Raw genomic sequence first — 26,362 nt, 5'->3', positions numbered from 1 at the left:
GATGAGCATATACCTATGGGGAAAAAAAGGTCTAGAAAGATATATATCTATACTGGTGACTGCTGATACACAGAAGTTGGAAAAGCAGATGCGATTATTAGTTATATATTCCTTTTTAAAATTTTAAAATGCATTTACTTGCATTTTATTTATTTAGTAGAGATAGACAGACCAATATTCCTATCTGCTGGATCACTCCCCATTTGCCCACGATAGCCAGAGCTGGACCAGACTGAGAGTAGGAGCCTGGAACTCAATTCAGGTCTCCCACACGAGTGGCAGGGAACCAAGCACATGAGCCTTTAGCTGCTGCCTCCCAGGGTGCACATTAGCTGGGCCAGACGCAGAAGGAGCCAGGACCCAAAGCAGGCATTCCAAAACGGCAAGACAAGCAGCATCTCAACCACTCTGCCAAATGCCTGCCCTACTCCACATGTTCCTATGGAGTTTGATTTCGTAAAACAAAAAAAACATCAATTTTTGGTAAAAATTTTTGACAAAACTAAGGAGAAAAGTAGTCCATTAGTTATAAAAGTTGAAATTGGAAAATATAAAGACTGCAAGTCATCTCTGATTTTCACTAGGTGAAGTCCATTAATGTGTGTACATCCTATCAGCGCGCACATGCACACATCTACGTGTGTACGTCCTATCAGCGCGCACATGCACACATCTACGTGTGTGTACGTCCTATCAGCGCGCACATGCACACATCTGCGTGTGTACGTCCTATCAGCGCGCACATGCACACATCTGCGTGTGTACGTCCTATCAGCGCGCACATGCACACATCTGCGTGTGTACGTCCTATCAGCGCGCACATGCACACATCTGCGTGTGTACGTCCTATCAGCGCGCACATGCACACATCTGCGTGTGTACGTCCCATCAGCGCGCACATGCACACATCTGCGTGTGTACGTCCCATCAGCGCACACATGCACACATCTACGTGTGTGTACATCCCATCAGCGCACACATGCACACATCTACGTGTGTACGTCCTATCAGCGCGCACATGCACACATCTACGTGTGTACGTCCTATCAGCGCGCACATGCACACATCTGCGTGTGTACGTCCTATCAGCGCGCACATGCACACATCTACGTGTGTACGTCCTATCAGCGCGCACATGCACACATCTACGTGTGTACGTCCTATCAGCGCGCACATGCACACATCTGCGTGTGTACGTCCTATCAGCGTGCACATGCACACATCTGCGTGTGTACGTCCTATCAGCGCGCACATGCACACATCTGCGTGTGTACGTCCCATCAGCGCGCACATGCACACATCTACGTGTGTACGTCCCATCAGCGCGCACATGCACACATCTACGTGTGTATGTCCTATCAGCGCGCACATGCACACATCTCTGTGTGTACGTCCCATCAGCGCGCACATGCACACATCTGTGTGTGTACGTCCTATCAGCGCGCACATGCACACATCTACGTGTGTACGTCCTATCAGCGCGCGCATGCACACATCTCTGTGTGTACGTCCTATCAGCACGCACATGCACACATCTGTGTGTGTACGTCCCATCAGCGCGCACATGCACACATCTGTGTGTGTACATCCTATCAGTGTGCACATGCACACATCTGTGTGTGTACGTCCCATCAGCGCGCACATGCACACATCTGTGTGTGTACATCCTATCAGTGCACACATGCACACATCTATGTGTGTACATCCTTTTGAACACACAGCTGGGATCATGGTGCAAATGATTTATATCCCAAATTTTAACTTACTATATGGTGAACATCTTGTGATATCCTTAAAAAGACTCTCCCAACCGAGCATGAAATGACTAAACACACCTTTCATTAATGGAGTTGTAGCATTCCCTTGCTTTTGAGCATTTGGTTTCAGAATTTCACCTGAACCTTAGTTAAGAGGAAAATAATCCTTGTATCTGACTGATAACCAGGTCATCATTTTCAGTATTACTTAAGTGTTATCTATCAATTACTATTTCAAAAGAAGAGTGAACAATTATTTGATTCTTACCTTCCTAACCTGTGTGTCTCAAGAATAATAGCCCACTTATTTAAATCCTAAGTCTAAAAGCTGAAGGTCGTGAAGACAGCTATATTACTCAGCTACTCATCGCTACAATTAAATACCTGAGGCAGTAAGATTTATAAAGAGAAAGCACTATTTAGCTCTAAGTTTGGAGAGGTTCAAAGACCAACTTCAGGCAGGTTGCTCTGGTTTGACCCCTAGTGAGATCAGTGGATGACAAAGACAGGAGTGTGTCAGAGCAAGTAGTCCCATCTCTGGCCAGGAGAGACAGAGAGAGAAAGAAGTCCCACAATTCCCTCCCATGACCACAAAGACCCCAACCGTCTTGACATGACCAGCACACACCAGTGCTAGAGTGCTTGTCTATAAACAAGGCATACACCTTGAGACATACAACTTTGAGACCATGTATGTCTTATAAGCTGAGTGAAGCTTAGGATTCTGCTTTTTAAGAAATTAATCCATTTCATTTAAGCTGTCAAATTTAATGATAATTTTTTTCATACTACAACCTCATAATCCTTGTAATGGCTACAGGATCTGAACTGATAACCTATTGGTACTCCTTATATTGATTGCTTTTTCTCGCTCTCCTTTTTCCTTAATCAGTCTAGCTAAAGTTTATCAATTTTGTTGATTGTTTTAAAGAATCACCATCTCCTGATAGAAAAATATTTCAGGCTTTATAATCAAAGGGGACATGGACTACTCATACTTGGGAAGAGACAAAACAAGAATGGTGAACATCAAGATACAGTTTGGTATATCTACTAGACTTTAAGGATACAAGAAAGAAAAACCTTTCTGTATCCAGGAGAAAAAAAAAAATCACATTTTTTAAAAGAAATGAGAAGCAGATCAACGCCAGATTCAAGACATTTAAAGAAAGGAAATGTGAGCCTGTGATTTTAAGATTTGCTTTATTTATTTGAAAGGCAGAGTTAGAGAGATGCTCCAACCCTGAGCCTGAGATTTTATACCTAACTAAAATGACTTTCATATTTAAAGGCATTAGACAAACTATGAAACTGCAAAATCTCAGAGGACAGTGTTCCTATAAGACTTTCTGAGGAATCTTAGAAAACAAGTTTTAATGGCCAGCGCCGCGGCTCAATAGGCTAATCCTCTGCCTGCGGTGCCAGCACACCGGGTTCTAGTCCCAGTCAGGGCGCCAGATTCTGTCCCGGTTGCCCCTCTTCCAGGCCAGCTCTCTGCTGAGGCCCAGGAGTGCAGTGGAGGATGGCCCAAGTGCTTGGGCCCTGCACCCGCATGGGAGACCAGGAGGAGGCACCTGGCTCCTGCCTTCGGATCAGCGCGCACAGTGCGCCGGCCGCAGCGGCCATTGGAGGGTGAACCAACAGCAAAGGAAGACCTTTCTCTCTGTCTCTCTCTCTCTCACTGTCCACTCTGCCTGTCAAAACAAAAAAAACAAAAACAAAAACAAACAAAAACAAAAACAAAAAACAAGAAATAGCTGGAGAAGCTTCACCATAAAGATTGGTGGATATGTGGAGCTGGTGTTGTGGCACAGTGGGTTAAGCCACCACCTGAAATGCCGGCATCCCTTTTGGACACTGGTTCAAGTCCCAGATGCTCCACTTCCAACACAGCTCCCTGCTAATGTGGCCTGGGAAAGCAGCAGCAGATGGCCCAAGTCCTTGGGCCCCTTCACCCACGTGGGAGACCCAGAAGCAGCTCCTGGCTCCTGGCTTTGGCCTGGCCCAGCTTGGGCCATTGCGGCCATTTAGGGAGTGAATCAGTAGATGGAAGACCTGTCTCTCCTTCTCTATAACTCTGCCTTTCTAATGAATAAAATAAACTTTTTTTTAAAAAAATGGTGGATAACATTTAAATACCTTAAATGTAGAATGAGGACTATAGGGTGAAAGAATAGAATGGAAATGTTACATCCTCTGTTAATGCCAAGAAATACACCTGTCCAGAAAACATTAAAGAAGGGGAAGGACGTGTGGAAATCAGAGAAACCTGCTGTTTGCTTGACAGGGCAGAGTTGGGAATGACAAAATTTTAAATTAAATGTTCAGGGAAGAAGAGGAGAAACAGAAGAACAGATTACCATCTCTTTTCAGTATTATTTATATAAGTCATCAACAAACAATATCCCAAAATTTAGGAGTCTAGGTGTATGTAGGGGCAGGCATTGTGTGCACCAGTTAAGATGCCATTCCATATCCGAATGCCTGGGTTGATTCCTGGCTCTGATTCCCATTAGAGCTTCCTGCTAATGCACACCCCGGGTTGCAGCATGCGATGACTCAAGTACTTGGGCTCCCCCCTAACACTGACAGGAGAGACGTGGATTGAACTTTGGGGTCCTGGCTTCAGTCTGGCTCAGCCCTGACTATTCTGAGTATTTGGTATCTAACACAGATGTTAGATATCCCTGTCTCTCTTTCAAATAAAAAAAATTTGAAAAGATATTAGTACAAGTCACTATCAGCAAAATCCATCTGCTTGTTTTAAGCACCAAAATAAATGAGAAAGGGGCAAGGAGGGGAGAAAATGCAAGTGCAAAGTACTTGCATAGGACAGTATCAATGTGACAGAATTAAGCCTAAAATAAATGAAGGTAAAAAGGCTTCACACACCATTAAAATATTTTTTTCAGATTTTCTTCAAAGTAAAAACCAACTTTATTATATGTGTATAATCACCTAAAACAAAGATATTAAGGGAGGTTAAAAATCTTAAAATGGGCCGGCGCCGTGGCTCAACAGGCTAATCCTCCGTCTTGTGGCGCCAGCACACCGGGTTCTAGTCCTGGTTGGGGCGCTGGATTCTATCCCGGTTGCCCCTCTTCCAGGCCAGCTCTCTGCTATGGCCCGGGAGTGCAGTGGAGGATGGCCCAAGTGCTTGGGCCCTGCACCCGCATGGGAGACCAGGAGAGGCACCTGGCTCCTGGCTTCAGATCAGCGCGATGCGCCGGCTGCAGCGGCCATTGGAGGGTGAACCAGTGGCAGGAAGGAAGACACCAGACAAATATGCAAGTAAAAATAAAAGGTTATAAACTTGATTCTTCATAATACTAAAAGAATTAAAAGAACACTTTGTGATGCTAAAAGTTACAAGTTGAGATGAAGATGCACCAATTATTAACATTTATGCAACAAATTTCAAAAGCAGAAATTTTAGTACAAGGAGAAATAAGACTTCCGAACTCATTAAAATGTGAGGCCTTAACACAGTTCTCTCAAATCAAGATGGATAAAATAAATGAAAAAGACTAAGAAGGACATAGAAGATGTAAACAACATAAACAATAGATTATATAGATTGTGTATTTGCAGGCACACGTATAATTCTTAGTGCGCATGGGGCATTAACCCAAACAATGACAGTCTGTAGTGCCAAAGACAACCTTGAGTTCTTTTTTTTTAAACTGTAGTATTAATCTATGAGCAGAGGCTTTTTTTTTTTTTTATTTGACAGATAGAGTTAGTGAGAGAGAGAGACAGAGAGAAAGGTCTTCCTTCCACTGGTTCACTCCCCAAATGGCCGCTATGGCCAGAGCTACACCAATCTGAAGCCAGGAGCCAGGTGCTTCTTCCTGGTCTCCCATGCGGATGCAGGAGCCCAAGCACTTGGGCCATCCTCCACTGCACTCCCGGGCCACAGCAGAGAGCTGGCCTGGAAGAGGAGCAACCGGGACTAGAACCCAGTGCCCATATGGGATGCCGGGGCTGCAGGTGGAGGATTAACCAAGTGAGCCACGGCGCTGACCCCGACAACCTTGAATTCTAAAAAGTAGATGCTGAAATGGGATTCCCTGACCACCATACAACAAAGCCATAAATTAAAATCAAGTTTATAAAAAAAATCAATAGGCCCTCCCATTAGGAAGTTTAAACACACACACTCTCTTTACCAAATCTTAGCTCAAAGGGGAAATATACAATAAACGTGTAAACAACTGTTTTGAAAATAACAGCAGTAAAGAGAGAGTGTAGCAGAACCTATGAACAACAGTTGATAGGGTTTAAACACTTTATCAACAAAATAAAAATCACTGCATTAAACATATCATTCAAAAATTCTAGAAAAAGAGAACAATGAAAGTAAAGAAAGTAGTAGGACTTAATAAAAAAAAAAAGGCAAAAATTGACAAGATGGAAAAGAGAAAAACCAATAAGCAAATCAAAAGGCTGGCTCTTTGAAAATTAATCTGCAAAACAGAAATAATTAAATTTTTAAAAGATAGGGAGAAGCCACAAGTATATAAAAAAGAAACAAGCTTAAGACAGAAGCCTCTTTTTTAAAATCACAACATTAATTTGTACAACTCTATGAAAAAATGAGAAAAATAAAAATCTACACTAAATAAAGATTCCATGAAAATATACCAAAAATGATGATCAACAAAAGGTTTAAACAGATTAATTTCATTAAAAATGCAGACACTCATGAAAGACCCCACCTGCTAAAATGACACCAGGCTCAGCTGTTTCCACATTTTACCAAGTATTTGTTGCAAATATTCCTTAAAGTATTTCAGAGAGCAGAAGACATTTGAATTGTTTTTATACAACAGATCAGCACTGAGTCCAATTACAAGGATCACATACACACACACTACAGAAGCAGATGTTTAGCCCAGCATTTAAGACATACACATCTCAGACTAGAGTGTGTAGGCTCAATTCCCAGCTCTAGGTCCTGACTCCAGCTACCCACCAATGCAGACCCTGGGATACAGTGGTGATGTTTCAAGTAATAGGGCTCCTGTCACCACGTGGAAAACCCAGATTGAGCTCCTGGCTCCTGGCTCCAGTCCCAGGCCCATCCCTGGCTGTTGCAGGCATTTGGAGAGTAAATCGGCAGGTCAGAGCTGTCTCTCAAATAAAAGAAGAAATATTGATGTAAAAATTCTAAATAAATTACTAGCCTACAGAATCGAATGATCCATCATGTTCAAATAGTACTTATTCCAGAAATAGGGGTGGTTCATTATTAGGAAGTCCATTGATACAATTATATTAATAGTACTAAAGAGAAAAAGATGTTCATTAGTGGATTTTAAAAATGGAAAAATGTAAACATTCATGCATATTTAAAAATCTCAACAAAGGAATTAATATCTCTTTAATTACAATAAAAACAGTAAACTAAAAAAAATCAGCATCTGATATAATGGAGAAAAAAACAGCGGTTCTCAAAGTGTGGCCCATGGATTCTTCCAAGTCTCAATGAAATCAAAACTATCTTCATGATAAAACCAAGACATCATCTGTTATTTCCACTTTTCACAGTGTCACACTGTGATGCTAAAGCAGTGATGGGCAAAACTGCTGGTGCTTACAAACCAATCAAGGAGGCAGGAACAAACTACGCTAACAGTATGTGTTCTTCATCATTTTTATCTGAGAATATCCTTGACGAAGTCGTAAAAACAATGTCATGGCCTTGGCCTCAGAGTACATGCCCATATTCTCGTGCAGGAAATGGGAGTATACCTAAGTCTGCTGCCGCACTCCAAAATCGCCTGGCAGTCTGCACAGAAAGGAGTGCTTTTCTCCATGTGCAATGGGATTGCAGACTCCCGCTGTGTATTTCATGGGACATCTTAGTTGAAAGGACTGGCAGAAAAACTAAACTAATTCAGACCTGAGTACCTGGCATTTTCTCAACATCTTGCTCAACTGAATAACGTGAGCTGCCATTCCAGGAAAACAACAGTCAATACTTGTTGTCCTGATAAAATCTGAGCATCCAAGTGAAAACTAGAATTTTAGAAAACTGTGTGCCCAACTCTGAGTGTGACAACTTTCCAATACTTGGATTTTTCTCATGAGATCGATGTTGACATTTAAAAAATAGGATTTTTACCATAAAGAAATGATGTTTGAGGAGATAGATATGTTTGACCTGATTTGCACATTACACAATGTATACATATATTGAAACATCACATGGTATCTTAGGAATATGTACAATTTTATGTATTAGTTTAACAGCTTTAAAAATGATTTTTTTAAAAGTACCGTGTAATCAAACATGTCACTGCATAACTCCGTGAGCCAGTATTTCCCCAATGACAAACTCATGGTTTTAAAAGATCACATATGAGTTAATGATCCACTCAAACTATGAGACAGATCACTGGATTTAGTGTAACGAGCAGCTAGTTAAGTTCTTCACTGTAACTGGCATTGTGGCGTGGCAGTTAAGCCACCACTTGGGCTGCCCGCACTGCACACTAGAGCGCCTGATTCAAGTCCTGGTTGCTCCAGTTCCAATCCAGCTTCCTGCTAATGCACACCCTGTGAAGCATCAGGTAGTTGGGTCCCTTCCAACCATGTAGGAGACCCAGGCCGAAGTCCAGGCTCCTGGCTTTCACCTGGCCTAGCCTCAACTGTAGTGGGCATTTGAGCAGTGAATCAGCAGATGGAAGACCTGTGTTCTTTCAGATAAAAATGTTTTAAAAAAGAAACTATCATCTATCAAATTTTGATGCAGCATCAAAGAATATGCACAAATTACCTGGAAAAGTCATTAAAGTATTCCTCCCCTTTATCTATGCGAGTTGATATTTTCTTAAGAACTTTACCTGAACATACTGCAACACATTGATTGTAGAATGAGAATCCAGCTGTACCCTGTTAGACATAAAAAATGTAAACACATTTCTAAATTTTGTTTTGAACATTGTTATTCATTTTAAAATGCTATATATAAAACACATAACGGTGTATCATTGCTATATTTACTTGGGAGGCAGAAAGAGACCAACAAAGACAGTTCCCATCTGCTAGTTCGCTCCCAAAATGCCCACAAAGATGGAGCCTGGCCAAGGCCGGATCCAGGAGCACATTCCAAGCCTCCCACCTGGATGGCAGGAACCCAATTACACAAGCCATCGCTGCTGCCTCCCCGGCACTGGCAGGAAGCTGCAGTCAGGAGGCAGAGTCAGAAATCAAACCCAGACTGTGAGATGTGAGGTACGGGCATCTTCACCACTAGGCTACATGTTCACTCCCTGTCCTTTATCTGAAAATCCATAAAACAAAAATTTTGTTAATTTCTGATATGGAAAATGCCAATGATATAGCTTGCACAAATAAAAGCTTTTTGGGTTCTTCAATAATTTTTAGGACAATAAAGGTCTATCCTGAGACCAAAAATTCTGAGAACCATTGACTACAGGCATTGTGATGTCAGCACTGGGCAGAAAATATACAAGATGAAACCAGCACACGTTGTGCCAGAAGCTATCAAAGACTGTAGAATTATATTAAAAAAAAAAAAAAAAGCCAGCGCCGCAGCTCACTAGGCTAATCCTCTGCCTGCAGCGCCGGCACCCCAAGTTCTAGTCCCAGTTGGGGCACCAGATTCTGTCCCAGTTGCTCCTCTTCTAGACCAGCTCTCTGCTGTGGCCTAGGAAGGCAGTGGAGGATGACCCAGGTCCTTGGGCCCTGCACCCGCATGGGAGACCAGGAGGAAGCACCTGGCTCCTGGCTTCAGATCAGCGCACCGAGCTGGCCGCAACTCACCAGCCATAGTGGCCACTTGAGGGGGTGAACCAACGGAAAAAGGAAGACTTTTCTCTCCGTCTCTCTAACTCTGCCTGTCCAAAAAAAAAAAAAGACATGGGCATCAACGTGAAGTCGTCTTTCCTCTACCCACCCAAATAAAAATGGGATAATCTGAATTCCAAGTGAAAATAGTGGTAAATGACTAAAATGCATCAAATATATAACCATTCATGAATTTCTAATCTCAAAATAATCACAACTACAATGTCTCCTTGGTCACGTCTCACATTGCTGACATTGTAGTTCTCAGTTTTCCACTACAACTAAATGCTGATGACAGCTGGTTAGGAAGGAAGGTTTACTTCAGCTCAGAGTTTTGGAGGTTCACAGTCCAAGGTCAGGTGGCCCCAATGGTCTGGCAGCTGTTGAGGATGGCAGATGGTGGGACATGTGCAGAGGAGGAAGCACCTAGAAAGGCAGGAAGCAGAGAGGGCAGCCAGGCCCTGTGTGTTTATCCAACCCTCACGAGAGCTACCTTCTGAGGACATGCCCCCCAGTGATCTAAAGAACTCCCACTGGGCCCTCCTCCTGGACACCGTAATTGGATGGTCCCCATGCTCCTAGCACCACCAATTTATGACTCTGGGATTGAACCACCTGCCCAGGTTGGGAGACAAATCATGTCCACACTGCAGCAGACACCAATGTATTTCTCTGAAACTTGATAAAAGGCTAAAACTTGTCCAGTTTTTCCTGAACAAATTTTCAGAAAAAATATGTGATGACTCAAGTATATTTTCATAAAATTCCAAATACTCAAGAAATACTGTTAAAAAAACAAAACAAAACAAAACAAAACACTACTTTGCAACCCCTAAGAGAGGTAATGTTGATATCCAATGGATACTAAACCTATCAAGTGAAAGAAAATAATTCATGGATCTAATTGACACGTGAACAGATTAGTCTTTAAGCCACTGAGAGGGCAGATAATCATTTCTGTGCTTCCTGTGAGGATGAAAGGGAAGTACACAACTGCTTGTGAAGTATCCATGCCAAAAGCAATCACTCCTCTAAGTCCATCAATTTACAGGAAATCTGTGGTAGAATTACAATTAAAAGGTGATGGCCGGCGCCGTGGCTTAACAGGCTAATCCTCCACCTTGCGGCGCCAGCACACCGGGTTCTAGTCCCGGTAGGGGCGCCGGATTCTATCCCGTTGCCCCTCTTCCAGGCCAGCTCTCTGCTATGGCCTGGGAAGGCAGTGGAGGATGGCCCAAGTGCTTGGGCCCTGCACCCGCATGGAAGACCAGGAGAAGCATCTGGCTCCTGGCTTCGGATCAGCACGATGCGCCGGCCGCAGTGGCCATTGGAGGGTGAACCAACGGCAAAAAGGAAGACCTTTCTCTCTCTCTCTCACTATCCACTCTGCCTGTCAAAAAAAAAAAAAAAAAAAAAAAAAAATGTGATCACAAATAATCCACCAGACTTGAATGGGAAAAGTACAGAAGAACCAGTTCTTCAGTGATGGCATGGAAGATAAAATGTTACAGTCTGAGGCATGGGATTCACTCAGAAACATATTAAGTATGTGCAATGCAAAAATCCTATTGGATCTTTACTTGAACAAATACACAAAGGCATTTTTGAGACAACACAGTCTAGGTACTGAGTAATTTTGTTAGGTATGATAAAGTGCTTATCTGATACACATAGGTGTGTGTTTCACAAACTTAAAGTATTCCAAGGGGCGGGGGGGAGAGCAGGATATATCATGTTCACCTCAAATTCTGATCATCACGGACCCTGGATAAATGTTACATCATTTTAATTTTTTGTATGTTTGAAAGTCTTCTGTAATAAAACAACAAAATCAGGTAACATTCCATAGGGGCTGGAGTTGCAGCACAGCAGGTTAAGCCACTATCTGCAGTGCCAGCATCCCAGGTGGGCGCTGGTTAAGAGTTCCAGCTGCTCCACCACTGATCCAGCTCCCTGCTTATGTGCCTGGGAGAGCAGTGGAAGATGCCCAAGTCCTTGGGCCCCTGTGCCCATGTGGGAGACCCAGAAGCAGTTCCTAGCTTCAGCCTGGTCCAGCCCCAGCTGTCGCAGCCATATGGGGAATGAACCATTGGATGGAAGATACCTGTCTCTCCTTCTCTAACTCTGCCTTTCAAATAAATAAATCTTTTTTTTAAAAAATTCCACAGACACCTGTATGGATGACATGGTCTACAAAAAGTATATGCCATGTACTTTTACAAGTTTATAATCCTGGCAAGAAAACCAAAGAGTGAAAACAGGAAAGGACAATGTATGATCATTTAATGCTCAAAACTGAATGATTCTAGTAAGAAGTGCAACAGCTCCAAGAGATTCCTCCCAGAGTCTGCAGGTAGTCACACGGATGATATTTACTCTGACAAAAAGAAAAGGCTATCTTAGCTTTGAATGTTCTCTGCTAGCCTGATATAGACTGATTTTTCAATCCTAGGATTCACTGGAAACAGAATAGAAACTCTCACACGTATAAATAGACAAGCACATCTGTTGGACTCAGTAATTTGGAGGCACAATCTTAAAACAGCAGAAAGATACATAAAACACTTAAAATACAGGAGTAAACACAAAGATCAAAGAATCTTTTTAATACAAGTATCTTTTCAACAGGATGAACAAAAATATTTTGCAGAAAAGGTACAATCTCTACAAATGCTTTCCTTCAATCACCACAGATTTTCCATAAATTAAAAATATAGCTGCAATATTAAATATTAAATAATGCTAAATGTCCAGCAGCAGACTAAGCTGATGCTACCACACTTAGTAGAAATGAACAAAGATTCCACCCATTTAATCTATACAGACGCTCACGGAAGACCCAAAGATAAAAATCCCAAGAAAACCAGAAAAACATTATTATAAATAAAATTTATAAATACACAGCCTGTATGTAAACACCGGCAGACAGAACTTTAAGATCCTCAGTTGAGTGAAATTAAATGCTAACCTAGGCTGAGTGATGTAACTTACAAATCGTTTCCCTAATAAACAGCTGGTATCTTCATGTAGCTACAGTCATAAAGAAACTTCACCTCGTCCAAAATCATTACAATATAAGCTGGTATTTATCTAAAGTTATCTTCATTTCTCATATTGGTCAACAACAAGAAAAGGCAACAATTAAAGTGATTCAATAACAAGAGAATGAAATAAGAGCTCCTTATTTTAAAATTTCAATCTTACATAAACAATGTACTGAATTGTTTAAAACAAGCAACAGTTTATTACATATTTATTGAGGATTACTGTTTTAATTACATATTCTAAGACACACCTACATACTAAGAGTTACTACATGTAGTAGCAAGCTCTTAGTTTACTTACTATTTGGCCCATTAGCCCATCCAAAAATAAAGTTTACCAAATAGAAATTAATTTTTAATACTGAATTTGAAGTATGAAATAGTTAACTTTCAGTATTGAAAAAAAAAATTTTTTTTTGACAGGCAGAGTGGACAGTGAGAGTGAGAGAGAGAGAGAGAGAGAGAAAGAGAGAGAAAGAAAGGTCTTCCTTTGCCGTTGGTTCACCCTCCAATGGCCGCTACAGCCAGCGCACCACGCTGATCCAAAGCCAGGAGCCAGGTGCTTCTCCTGGTCTCCCATGCGGGTGCAGGGCCCAAGCACTTGGGCCATCCTCCACTGCCTTCCCGGGCCATAGCAGAGAGCTGGCCTGGAAGAGGAGCAACCGGGATAGAATCCGGTGCCCCGACCGGGACTAGAACCCGGTGTGCTGGCGCCGCAAGGTGGAGGATTAGCCTATTGAGCCACGGCGCCAGCCGAAATTTTTGTTTTATAGCTACTGCTCTTCCTAAGATCAACCTAGAAATGTTTTATCTAGTTAAAAATAAAGGTAAAAAGACAGGTAGGGGAGGCCTATTATCAAACAAGTGAGTCTCTCTTTTCAATAATAACAACGAAGTGACAATTTTCGGCTGGCCATGTACATCTGTACCATCTATGCACAGTGACTTGTCATCATTTTAATAAAGGATGATGTTCACACTATGGCTACATTTTGTTACAACTAAAGATTACAAAAGGTAAGGCCTGAATGTATCAGTGTACTTACTGTCTTAATGTTTTTAGAACATAAAAATGAAGTCTTTTATACTTTACTTAAAATCTTTAAAACCATAACTACTTTTATGAACACAATAACCATTTATTAAAAATAATTTTAAAAACCAAAACAAACTAAAACTGTCCTATTCCTTACTTTCATGTTGGAAAGAAAACACACACTAAAACTATTTGTTACCCCTTTTTAAAATCAAGGACCAGAGTACATAATCATGAAAAATATGATTCTGTTTGGGCTTATTATCAACACTGTCACTGTGAAAAATTTGAGGGATTAACTAATCTCATATACCGGTACCGAAGCAATGTTACCGATTCAAAAACTATCCAACTAACGATCTCATCTGGAAATGAAACATGGTAAAATTTTAAAATACTGGTATCCTCACAAAAATAAGCAAAATAACAAAAGCATAAGTAAACTTTTTTTTATTTCTTCCAATATTTTAATCTCGCTTCATTCATTTCATCTCAGATCTCTGTAGTAGCAAAGAAAATTTTACACAAATCCCTGTAAGCGAAAAGGTATTTCAAAGACAGGAGTAAAGTCCATAAATTTCAATTTAAAAAAAATTTTTAGAGATTATATTTTCAATGCACTCATATATGAAACAGCATACAACGAAGACCTCCTCGGAATTACAAGACTCTTCCCAGTGCGAGAATAAATATTACTATTGAAGAAATTAGATTTGCAAGATTTCTTTCTCACTAAGTTTTTGGGAAAACACATTCATGCAGTTTAAATTTTCTGGCTGCTAAAAACTTTTTCAAGGCCACGGCAATTAAAACTCTCAAAACAGATGAAAAATAATTTCAAACAGTAGCTACCCTGATAAACCACACTACACCTTTCTCATGTTTTAGGGCCTCCTCTGTTCACTAATTTGGGGGGACCATTTCCCCTCCCCTTTCCGTCAATAACTCCTGTAAAATACTGGACCTGTCATTTTCATTCATTTCCATTTGAAACTTCAAATCAACCTCATCTCTAAAACAATCTGAATCCAATACATCAGATCAACAGCAACTGATTTCAACCGCTTTGTCAAAAATATAATCTAGTATATGCCAGGGTTATGCATTGCAATAAAGATCAATGTTTTAAAAAAATAATTAATACTTACTTGAGGGGCTTAAGTTTTCACCTAGACCAAGGATGTCTACTTCCTTCTAATTCAAAGTTAAAGTAAAAATGAACACCACTTTCTATGAGCCCTAACCTAACAAGGCATAAAAACTCTGAAGTGCAAAGGGGTTTCCCACGAGTGGTTTTTCTGTTGGTAATCTGTTTTCTGTGAGAGCTGCATCATCACACACTAGAAATACTTCTACAAAGCCACCGGTAGACAATCACATTTATTTAAGAAATCTACCTCCAGTCTCCACATCTTTCCCTCCCCACCGCTCACTCCCGCCATACTCAATTTCTTTCCCAAAGTAGACGTTCCATAAATATTACAATATTAAGGCCTAAATTTTAATGAATACAAATCAGAGGAAATGAAGGAACATTAACTCCCATTCAAACCTTCCTTTAAAAAAAGTCTGTTTCTAAGTTATATTTTTAACTTCCCCTATGATTCTCTTTAAAAAAGATGAACACAAAATCTCTCTGCTAATGACTTTATTCATGAATCTGTAATGGAACTCAAAATAGCAAAGAACATGAAAAATTTTCAGATTAATATTTATCAACCAAATACATCAGAGAATAAATCTATTTTTCATATAACAAAATGCCTAAAAATGCACAAGTGAGAATATAAATATTCTCCACTCTGCAGAACTTAAAGATAATGAAGAACTGTTTAACAGTTTGCCAGAAAGGCTCATTGCACAAATACAAACAAATTCAAAAGAAATCAAATGTAATTAATAACATAACCATCTCATGGCTATTTTAAAGGCAAAGTGCTATTTCCACACGGAAAATCAGTAAAAAAAAAAAAAAAAAAATGTTGCGTGCTGAACTGTCATTCTTGAAGTGTTAGCGTTCTTCCTCAGTACGTCACTCACACATCACACTCACACATTCCCATTGAGGCTATAAACTGAACCTTAAAATTTCAAAGCCCTCTCATTCACAAATTATTTTGTAGAGGTTAAAAATTACCATACCATACCTAAATTAAGCTTTCATGATACAGACAAACCTTCATGTTTAAAACAATGAACATGATCTTTGGTTTGAAGCTGCTCCGTTCTCTTTCATAGTTGGATGGTTATGGTTGGTTAGACACCCACAGAACAGCACCCCAGTTTCATCTGACCACAGAAGGTAATCAGGTCAGTGGTCTCAGGGCAACGGATGGCACACCAAGACACCTGCCAAGATGAGTTCCCCGAAATCCACAGCTGCCCTGGTCAGTGCTGAAGGAAATCAGTGTTGCCTCCTTTCATCAATGACCTCTGTCAAAATGCTCATCAACAGCACTAGCCAGAAGAGGAAGTCAGCTGGGAAAATACCAGCTGTGCTCAGCGACGGACACAGGGGCACGCACATCTTGAGCAGCTAAGACCACCTAGACTGCGTAAGCAGCACAGGTGTGTCCACGCTGACAGATACACACAACGCATGTTTAAAGGGTGAACACCATCACCTCACCTAACTGTGCCTGTGCATGGACACATCCTGGAGACCTAAACGAGCCGATGGCTTTCCAGAATTAGCAAGACTCTGAACGATGAAGTGAAGAAGCTGCCCTTTCCCCAAATGAAAGGTACTGAATCGAGAGAGTGAATGGATGCAATAACTGAGAAATTGTAAGAGGTCATGAAGTTCAATCTCAGAAGGCCATGTCCAATTTCATACTTGAAGGCTGCTGATTGCTTCTCTCTCTCCTTGAATAATTAAATGCAAATGCCTTTTGGCAATGGCAGCATTCAAATCCCATAAAAAATTAAGTAATGCCCCCCTAAGGAGCACCTCCATTGGCACAAATTGTAAAACCTGCTGGGGGGAATCAGAGTTAAGCAAAGTGCTCAAAAATTCATTCACATTCTGCAGATATTGGAAAACTGGATTCGGAAGATCCTGATAACCAACACACAGCAGAACTGCACAGGTCCTCAGGGGCTGAGAGGAGGTGGGACAAGAAAACGTGATGAATCTGAAACAACTGTGAAGTACAAAAACCAAACCAGCCATGAATCTTGTTAAACAGGAAAGTACAGGCAAAACCATAACATCCCCTGTCTGAAGCTGTCGCAATGAATGCAGCAGGCAGTCCAGAAATAACCGCTGATACGCCGGGTCTCCATCATGAAGCAAGGAGCAGCTGAAAGTCAGGAGTTCGGCCGACTCCAGGAGTCGAACTTCCACTGGCACGTGCACTTTGACGTCCTGCAGAGCCGGCAGACCCACGAGCAGGCACTTCACTTGGTTGCTGGGTTCCACAACCTGCTCGTCCTGAAGGCACTTGGTGAGGCTCAACAACTCAGAAAGTATTAGTTCTGCAGAAAAAATGTCACAAGGACAGTGAGGCTGCCGTGTGGGCCCACACTTGGAATCCAAATTCCAAGCTCCTCCTAGAGACTTTTCGATTGCTTCATTGAGAGTCTTTAAAACCTCACCATCGCAGAAAGGCGAGCATTTTACCTTTGGCAGTTTCTTGCCTTCTAAAATATACCATAAGTGACACTCTAGTTTGGAAGCTGTCCCTTCTAACAGAGAGCTCTGCCCGGGCTGACAGACAGCGTGCTCTTCCGCCCAACCATTGAAGTATCCTTTGGCAACTTTATCTTTCCAAGAAAGGGTTTCCAACATCTTCCTTTCATTGTAAGTTTTAAAATATCTGTTTCTCTGCCCAAACCATTTTGTATTTGTACTACAACCAATGTTAGATTTTTTTACTAACCAATTCTTTTTGGAAAGAGGTTTCAGTTGAAATTTTTGCATGAAATAGTGTACAGCACAATCCCTTAAATTATTCAGCTTTGCTTGTTCCTCTTTCTCCATGCACTCAAACAGACGGATGTTTTCAGAAATAGTCTCTAGCTGATACTTATGAAAGAATGCACAACATTCTTCATGCCTTTTCAGAAAAGATTCCGGAATCGCATGATGGGGAAAGAGAGCTTTCCTGGTCATTTCGATCCCAAAATTCAGCATCATTTTAGATAACACAGGATGGATGGCCTCTCTTCCCTTATAGTGGAGACATACCACATAGACCTCTGAGTTTCCTGCCTTGCTAGTAGCAGGTTTGAAAACATGCACTTGGTCAAAAGAACAGTTTAGCAGGTACATCAGGTTTATGGAACAATGTTCAAACAAAGTAAACATCTTCAAAACAAAAGAGCCACCATTTCCAAGCGTGGTAAGGGCAGTGACAACTTCACAGTAATGCAAAGAAGAGACTAAAGCTTCTTGTTCACCCGGGTTTCCCTGGCAATCAAAACTCCCATCTGCAGTGACCAGGTGTATGGTATCCATGCCGCTCAGGAAATCCTGAAGTCCAGTCAGATACTTCAGAGTCATGATATCACCAGTGTTATCGGGACCAAAGTACCACCAATGCAATGTATTTGCAATAAGCCGGTCATCCATAACCATCATAAGATTGTCATTCGCTTCATGGTATGGATTCAGGGTATTAGCTACCCAACTCCATTCACAAGGGAACCGATGGGACTTCAAGTAGTGGTTGAGACTAGCTATGAAAGCCCCAGGGGCTTCACAGAGGTGAACGGAATTCAGCCTTCCATTCTGAAAAGCCTCCTGGGGAAGGAGCGGAAAGCTGCACAAAATCTCATGGAACTTACACCAGGCCTGAGTACAAAGTTCCGCGTTCACAGCTTTTCTCACATGAGAAATGATTTTTCCTGCTCTATTGGTGAAAGCAGTATGTTCGTGCCACTCATCCAGTTTCTTATCACTCAGTAGGTTTTTCACTTCATTTAGGGAGTTCTTCAGATCAAGAAAGGCAGTAAATTCCGTGTGTTCACTGGTGAACATCTCTTGAGGACCTGGTAACTGCCACTCATCATCAAGTGGCTTTCCATAAGTAAAGTTCTTGGTGAAGAGCTCAAAAATGTCAGCGAGCACATCTGGGCTGAAGGCCTCTGGGCCTGGCATCTGCTGCACTGCTGGCTTTCTGCTCTTACTCATTTTCAAGTCCAGTTAAAATCTGGGAAGAGAAAGCACATAATCATATGAATCAAATTTATTAGTGAGTCATGTCTCAGCGGCAGCAGCAAATCTCATCACACTCACGACACACCCCACAAAATGGGATGGCAATGCCAGCACAAACTGTTACATAACTCAACAATCTGTAATAAAAAAAAAAAAAAAGAGTAGTGGCTTTGATATTCAACAGACTTGGGTTCAAATTCCAGCTCTGCCACTCGAAGCTTAGTAAGCCACCTTGGGCAAACTACTTTACATTGTGGAATTCAGTTTCTTATTTAAAAGATTGACGTTTTCTTAAGAGGGTAAAACACAATGGCATATAAGAAGTACATACCAAAGAATATTCATCAGTGAACAGCAGCTATTACTATCACAGTAACAACCCATCCAGATCCTCCCCCACAGTTCTCTCCCCAAGGCTGTGACACCAATCACATGGTCTCAGAGATTCATCCCCGAACATGACCTTCAATCAAGCTCTGAAAAGAGGTTTTTAGCGTTTTTCCATTCCTTCCATACCTTATCTCCTTCTAGGAAAAGATCCTGCACATGAACCTGGTACTTGGTCCTGCTACCCTACCAAAAGCCACTTAATTTGCTACTGGGGCTGCTAAAACTGCTGAATAGTTCCTCTATGAAGAGTTCACCCTTAAAATAAACACACAACTTTGGTAGTTCCAATCACCAATACAGGCCCCAACCAAACTCACCATTATACTGCTTGTAAACTGTTGGCACCTGAACTCTAGTCTCCTTCTGCCTGTTGCTGAAACTGACGAACAGTTCACCTTGGCATGTCTCTCAACTTCAGATTCCTGTCTCTCATATGGCTGGTCAGCTCCACACTCTAAAGTCTCATTATTTCTTCTTGCTCCTAAAACTCCTTACCATACTTTGGCAGCATAACCTTAAAATGAAAAAGTATTTTTATTAAATATACAGTCACTCTATATTCTATCTAACGCTGCCTAAGAAACCAAGAACACCCATCCCCTAGAGAAAGGAGAATAAGAGGAAGAATGGCTGAATGCTGTGGGCTGGAAAAGTTCGAGTTCCAGCAGAAAAAGCAGCAGTCTTACACACCTGTCCATGTGACGGTCACCAGTAAGTGACTCAATCATGACTTCTGTACTCACTGAGCATACCCTGTTCAATCTAAATTCGTTCAATGTGGAAGAACTGACAAATGTTTGGGAAACAGAAATGAGCAGCTAGGACAGATGGCCTAGCACTGAAGGTGTCCACGCTCCCAATCCCAGCACCTGGCTCCAAGCCCTGGCTCCACCGTCAGTTCCAGCTTCCTGCTAATGGGGACCCTGGGAGGCAACAGGTGAAAGTTTAAATAACTGAGTCCCTACCACCCATGTGGGAAACCGGGACTGAGTTCCTGGCTCTGAGCTTCACCCTGGCCCAGTTCCTGCCTTTGTGGGGATTTGCGGAATCAGCTAGCAGATGGTTGCTCGCTCTCTCTCTGCCTCATGAATAAACTTTTAAAATACTTTTTAAAATGTGCTACTGACATAATAAGTACAACAATATCCAGGTGACGGTATTCTACTAGCATTTACTTTTGTATTGAGATTTTGGAGCAGTTTTCACCTTTTTATGTTTCAATTATTTAGAGGCCTGTCCACATTACCGGTGTGTGGACTCCCTGAACTAACAGGTGTCGTTACTGTAACTTAGTAGCAGTTTGTTTGCCACAAGGTGTGTACAAATTGCGTGTAAAAAGTTGCTCTCAGTCGGGATTACCCATCAACATCTCTTCTCACTTTGGAGTTTCGGTTTTGTTTTGCACTGTTAGTTGCTCATACTTAGACAATTCTGAAAGCGACAGCGAGGCCCTTCTGTACTCACTGAAATCCTCAACAAGGGCCAGTGAAGTCCATTACAACCTCTTCTGTCTTAACTACACGGTGCCTACTGGCCACCGGCACCGCCACCATGCTTGCATCTCGACTAGGTTTTGGAAAAAGCTGCATTTCAGTCATTTATCAACCAAAGGCTAGAGGTGGGCTGTGAAATCTATAGAACTACCTGCACCGGAGGACAACTACGGCGACCCAACACACCCATGCTTCCTGACGGCGCCCCGGCTGCGTGCCACTTATCATCATCACGCCCCTCCCTCACTCTGCTGCAGCCGCTCTGCAAGACCCCAGGCACCTTCCAGGCCCAAGGCCTTGCAGCGGCCGGACCCTCTGCCTCATTCCCTCACCCCCCAGTAAGCGGAGGCCTAGCCTGTCTTGCTCACTTCCAACTGCCTCTCGCATTCCCCATCTCCCACGGCACCCCCTTCCTTCCAACCCACAGTCCATCTCCGCTGCCCGCGGCGTGTGGTTCGCAGAATGTCTGGGAATCATGTTCTGTGCACTAAGCACTCCACAGGGCTTTGTGGCATCATCATTCCGCTGCGTGGGCCAGAAACACTCTGCTTATGCTGCGGACTCCCGCAGGAAGGCGTGTAGCGCCCCGCCCGAAGCCGCAAAGGGAACACCTGTAAACTCCCCGAGCCCAACGTGAAACCCGCACAGCTGTTCCCTCTCCGGTCCACACTCGGAAAGGAGTTACAGAAGTGCTTCGACCAACTTCTGCTCCCAGCGACCCAAGTGTGTCTCCCGCGCTCACCATGGCCTCGGGGCACCCCAAGAACTCATTTCCAGGGGCGGAAGTGAGTGGAGAGCACCCCGTCCCGGCTCCTGTCTCGCACCCCGCAAAGTGGGAGGAGGACCCGGGCTCTGGACCCGTTCTGGATTACCTTGGCTCGCGCCCACCAGGGAACCCACCGTCTGGAGCCGCGGCGCTTCCACTCGCCCGCCTCACGCGAGGGCACCAGTCTCCATTTCCGCCCCCGGGGATGCTTCCCGGGGTGGTCGCTCCTTTGGGTCCTCGGCGCACCCAGCCCCTGCACAGCGGGGTTGCCGGCCAGGAGGATGGGGGGCTGCTCCTCGTGGTACCCGGACCCACCTGCAGGTCACGCTGTCACCGAACGCCCGCCGCGGCCGCCCGAGGGCCCTCACGGCCACACTGCGCACGCGCCCTCCAGGCGGGGCTTGCGTCACGGCGTCAACGTTACGCAGCGCCGGGGACTTCTCTCCCTTAGGTTTCGTTTCTCCGCGGGATACCGGAGCTGGGAAGCCCCCGTCTCCCGCCCCGCCCGGCTGCTATGGCAACAGCAGCTGCGCGCGCAGCCGGAGCGCCCTGGCCCCGCCCCTCGAGGGTGGAGACGTGGGCGTGGGTTTGGGGCGGGGCTGGTCTTTTCCGGACGTGGTGGCCGCAAAACTACAAACTCCCGAAGAAACAGCCCAAAAACCAACGAACGAACAAACAAGTGAATTAAATAGCTAGTAAGGGTGCACAGAGCTGTAAAGAGAACTGGACATGACAGCGTCTCCTGGCCCAGGGCAGATTTAAGGTGGCCCCTGTCGGTGAGCCCAGGGCTGGGGCGACACTGCAGGCCTCACAGCGGCCAGCAGCGGGGCAGGTGTGCGCTGAGGGCCCGCAGCCCTCCTCCCGCGAGTTATCCTCCGGCAGGCGGGACAAAGCGTCCATTTCGGCACCTCAGAAATAACAGCGACAAAGCGGGGACGGCCCAGTGTACCTTCACAGAGGTCTGCTAACGTGTTCACGGTGCCTCCTGCAACACAGGCACGGCCCATGCGGCGCCAGCAGGCCGTGTGGACAGTGCTGCGCGCCAACGGGAGAGCGCAGAACCACGCGAGGCGCTCCCAGTGTTTGTGCGGATAGGTATGGACAGAAAACACTTCTTTACAAGTCCTCAGAACATGCACCTTTCAAAAAATGGTGCTAGGTCAGTGGGATAGCGACATGGAAAAAACTCGATTTGTTCTCTCCTCCCATCATGAACAAAAAACAAATTTCAGTTGGACTGCTTCTCTGCGTTTTAAAAGTCAATAAGAAAACATGAGAATGTCCTTGTGACCCTGAAGTGGACACAAGACACTAATGATGAAAAAAGTAATAATAATTTGAGCATATTAAAATTATGAATATCTATTCATGAAAAGACACCATTGAGAATGAAATCTATAGTGGGGGAAGATATGATATATAATACTCATATATACACACATGTATTTCAGAATATGTAACTCCTACAAATACACATTCCAATAGAAGAATGGATAAATATTTCAAAAAGATAAGATCCAAAGGCCCAATAGACATGAAAACGTGCTCAACTTCACTAATTGTTGGGAAAACACAAACTAAAACTGCAATAAAATACCACCATATACCTAGAAAAATGTCTCAAGTGACAAAGACTGAAAACAAAGGTACTGGAGAGGTTGAGAAGCAGCAACAGAGACTTCTTTGGAAGAAAATTATCTCCCAAATTCAATGGTTGGTTGCCTTTTCTTTTTCTCGTTTACATTTTTGAGGTGCACATACATACAGTGAAATAGTCAGAATTTTAGTGTTCTGCTCACTCACTCTTGTCAAATACCTGTTGATTCCAGAAAGTTTGTTCAAGCTCCTTCTCAATCTCCCACGCTCTAGTAGGAACCACAGATCTGTTTCCTGTCACCATAGTTCTGCCTTTTCTGGAATTTCACATAAATTCAACTGATGCAGTTTACATCATTTTTGTGTCCAAGCTCTTTCCATTCAGTGTACTTTAAAGAATATTAAGGGGCCGGCACCGCGGCTCAATAGGCTAATCCTCCGCCTTGTGGCGCCGGCACACCAGGTTCTAGTCCCGGTCGGGGCACCAGATTCTGTCCCAGTTGCCCCTCTTCCAGGCCAGCTCTCTGCTATGGCCCAGGAAGGCAGTGGAGGATGGCCCAAGTCCTTGGGCCCTGCACCTGCATGGGAGACCAGGAGAAGCACCTGGCTCCTGCCTTCAATCAGCGTGGTGCGCCAGCCGCTGTGCGCCAGCCGCGGCGGCCATTGGAGGGTGAACCAACGGCAAAGGAAGACCTTTCTGTCTGTCTCTCTCTCTCACTGTCCACTCTGCCTGTCAAAAAAAAAAAAAGAATATTCAGCCAGGGGCTGGTGCTGTGGCGTATCAGGTAAAGCTGCCACCTGAAGTGCCAACATCCCATATGGGTGCTGGTTTAAGTCCCAGCTGCCCCACCTCCCATCCAGCCTCTGCTATGGCCTGGGAAAGCAATAGAAGATGGCCCAAGTGTTTGGGCCCCTGCACTTACATGGGAGAGCCGAAAGAAGCTCCTGGCTCCTGGCTTTGGATCGCCTCAGCTCCGGCCAGTGCAGCCATTTGGAGAGTGAACCACTGGATGGAAGACTCATACTCTCTCTCTCTCTCTCTTCCTCTCTCTCTCTCTCTTTCTGCCTCTGCCTCCTGTAATTCTGCCTTTCACAAATAAAAAAGTAAATCTTTTTTTTTTTAATTTAGACAGGTAGTTCTGTGTATCTGTCGTTTGTTTCCATTTATTGCTAGGTAGCGTGGCCTTGTATGAATGGACCTTAAGTTTTTTTAATCTATTTTCCTGTTGGACAGTTTGAGGATAGTATAAGTAAACTTGCCAAGAACATTCTGCTACACAATGCTTTGCTAAATGCATGTGTTCCTTACACTTAGGTAAGTGATGTAGGTGTAGAGCCCAGGTTATTGAGTCAATGAGAGTTTCTCAACCTCTGCACTACAGACACTCTGAGAATCACTGAAGTAAATACACACGGGGTCTTCAGAGTGTTCATGGAAATGTGTATTGTGAAAAATTATGCATGGATTTCAATGTTTGCACCAAATTAACATTTTTTATTTATTTGAAAGGCAGAGTTAGAGAGAGACAGAGAGATGGAGAATGGAGAGAGAGAGAGAGAGATCTTCCATCACTGATTCATTCTCCAAATGGCCACAATGGCCAGGGCTGGGCCAGGCCAAAGCCAGAAGCCTGAAATTCATCCAAGTCTCCCACGTGGTTCCACTGCTTTTCCCAGGCCATTAGCAAGGAGTTGGATCAGAAGTGGTGCAGCCCAGACTTAAACCGGTGCCATATGGGATGCTGGCATTGCAGGTGGCGGCTTAGCCTGTTACGCCACAATGCCTGTTCCTGAATTTATCTTTTAATTCCACTTTTCTGGGAATACCTTGAAGTACCCTCATCTTTAACTGTTTTAAAAGTCCCCAGCTTTCCAAAGTGGTTATTCCATTTTATATCCCTTCTAATACATTAGAATTTGTTACTTTACATTCTTATCAACTTTTGGTGTTGTAAATCTTTCTCATTTGAATGATTATTGGAATTACTTTTTCAAAAAGATTTCATTTATTTGAAAGGTACAGTGAGAGAGAGAGAGACGAAGCAAGAGAGAAAGGGATCTTCCATCTGCTGGTTCACTCCCCAAATGGCTACAATGGCCAGGCAGAAGTCAGGAGCCTGGAACTCTGTCTGGGTCTCCCATGTGGGTGGCAGGGGCCCAAGTACTTGGGTCGTCTTACGCTGCTTTCCCAGGTGCATTAGCAAGGAATTGCCTCAGAAGTGGAGTAGCTGGGATTTGAACCAGTCTTTTGCTATGGGATGCTGGCATCAGGAGCAACAGTTCAACTGCCGTACCAAAATGCCAGCCACAATTGGTTGCCTTAAAATGATATTAATAAATATTAATAAAAATGTAATGATATGAATATTGTTCCTTTGGGGGACTGAAGACCAGATAAAGGACAAGTAATCTCTTAAACAAATTGCTATGATCCTTGAGGTTTGTAACTATCAGAATGTTCCCAAGAGCAAAGCTCTTAGTGAATCAGCCCAGACTAAAATAATCAGAATATTAACTAACACTGAGAAGAAAATGTATGCCAAGAATTGAGAGTCTTAAAAATTTAACCTTCTCAAAACTCCATGAAGTGATTACACGCATTGTCCCCATTTTATAAACAGAGAAATTGGCCCGTGCTTGCTTCTTCCTCTTCCGGGACAGTGCTTAGAGGCAGCCACAATGGTCCAGCATTTGACGTACCGCCGGAGGCTCTCCTACAATACAGCCTCCAACAAAACCAGACTGTCCAGAACTCCTGGTAACAAAATTGTTTACCTTTATACTAAGAAGGTTGGGAAGGCACCAAAATCTGCATGTGGTGTGTGCCCAGGCAGACTTCGTGGGGTTCGTGCTGTGAGACCTACAGTCCTGATGAGATTGTCTAAAACCAAAAAACACATCAGCAGGGCCTATGGTGGTTCCATGTGTGCTAAATGTGTCCATGACAGGATCAAGCGTGCTTTCCTTATCGAGGAGCAGAAAATTGTTGTGAAAGTGTTGAAGGCACAAGCACAGAGTCAGAAAGCTAAATAAAAACATGAAACTTTAGAGTAATTAAAAAAAAATAAAATAAACAGAGAAATTAAGAATCAAAGTGAGTATGCAAGTTGCTGAAGATCACACAGTCAATAAAGGTAGGCCTGGTGTTTGGACTTGGGTTTCTCTGAATCCTAGGCCAGCCTGTTACAAATAAAATTCCTACAAATTGTCTCTAGTAACTTAAGAACAGCTTTATTGTCCATGCCAGAAATACAGTAAGCCAGCAATTAAAAAAATATATATATAGAGAGAGAGCAGGGTTTCA

General features: G+C 43.2%; 2 protein-coding genes across 7 annotated transcripts; one reads left to right on the top strand and one right to left on the bottom strand.

The window, feature by feature from the left end:
- Nucleotides 1-15,285: 15,285 nt before the first annotated feature.
- Nucleotides 15,286-21,850, bottom strand: CMTR2 (cap methyltransferase 2). Of its 6 annotated transcripts, none has more exons than XM_062176476.1 (3): nucleotides 21,778-21,830; nucleotides 19,521-19,717; nucleotides 15,286-18,805 (listed from the first exon to the last, which is right to left on the bottom strand). In XM_062176476.1, exon 3 carries the CDS (start codon nucleotides 18,784-18,786, stop codon nucleotides 16,483-16,485), a length of 2,304 nt encoding a protein of 767 aa, XP_062032460.1. In that variant the 5' UTR covers nucleotides 18,787-18,805; nucleotides 19,521-19,717; nucleotides 21,778-21,830; the 3' UTR covers nucleotides 15,286-16,482. The 6 variants fall into 6 exon arrangements, with proteins under 6 accessions (XP_062032460.1, XP_062032457.1, XP_062032458.1 ...); XM_062176473.1 differs by having other exon boundaries at nucleotides 21,569-21,824; XM_062176474.1 differs by having other exon boundaries at nucleotides 21,597-21,824.
- A 3,846-nt stretch (nucleotides 21,851-25,696) lies between these two features.
- On the top strand, nucleotides 25,697-26,099 carry LOC133748284 (large ribosomal subunit protein eL34-like). Its single transcript, XM_062176988.1, has one exon. It carries the CDS (start codon nucleotides 25,738-25,740, stop codon nucleotides 26,089-26,091), a length of 354 nt encoding a protein of 117 aa, XP_062032972.1. The 5' UTR covers nucleotides 25,697-25,737; the 3' UTR covers nucleotides 26,092-26,099.
- Nucleotides 26,100-26,362: the final 263 nt, after the last annotated feature.

Source organism: Lepus europaeus, chromosome 19, assembly GCF_033115175.1.
Source record: "Lepus europaeus isolate LE1 chromosome 19, mLepTim1.pri, whole genome shotgun sequence".
Classification (NCBI taxonomy): domain Eukaryota; kingdom Metazoa; phylum Chordata; class Mammalia; order Lagomorpha; family Leporidae; genus Lepus; species Lepus europaeus.
The sequence above is the reverse complement of the archived record's forward strand: the minus strand, read 5'-3'. Positions and strand labels throughout refer to the sequence as shown.

Coding starts and splice junctions, on each gene's coding strand:
- LOC133748284 (XM_062176988.1), top strand. CDS start 25,738: ATGGTCCAGCATTTGACGTACCGCCGGAGGCTCTCCTACAATACAGCC.
- CMTR2 (XM_062176478.1), bottom strand. CDS start 18,786: ATGAGTAAGAGCAGAAAGCCAGCAGTGCAGCAGATGCCAGGCCCAGAG.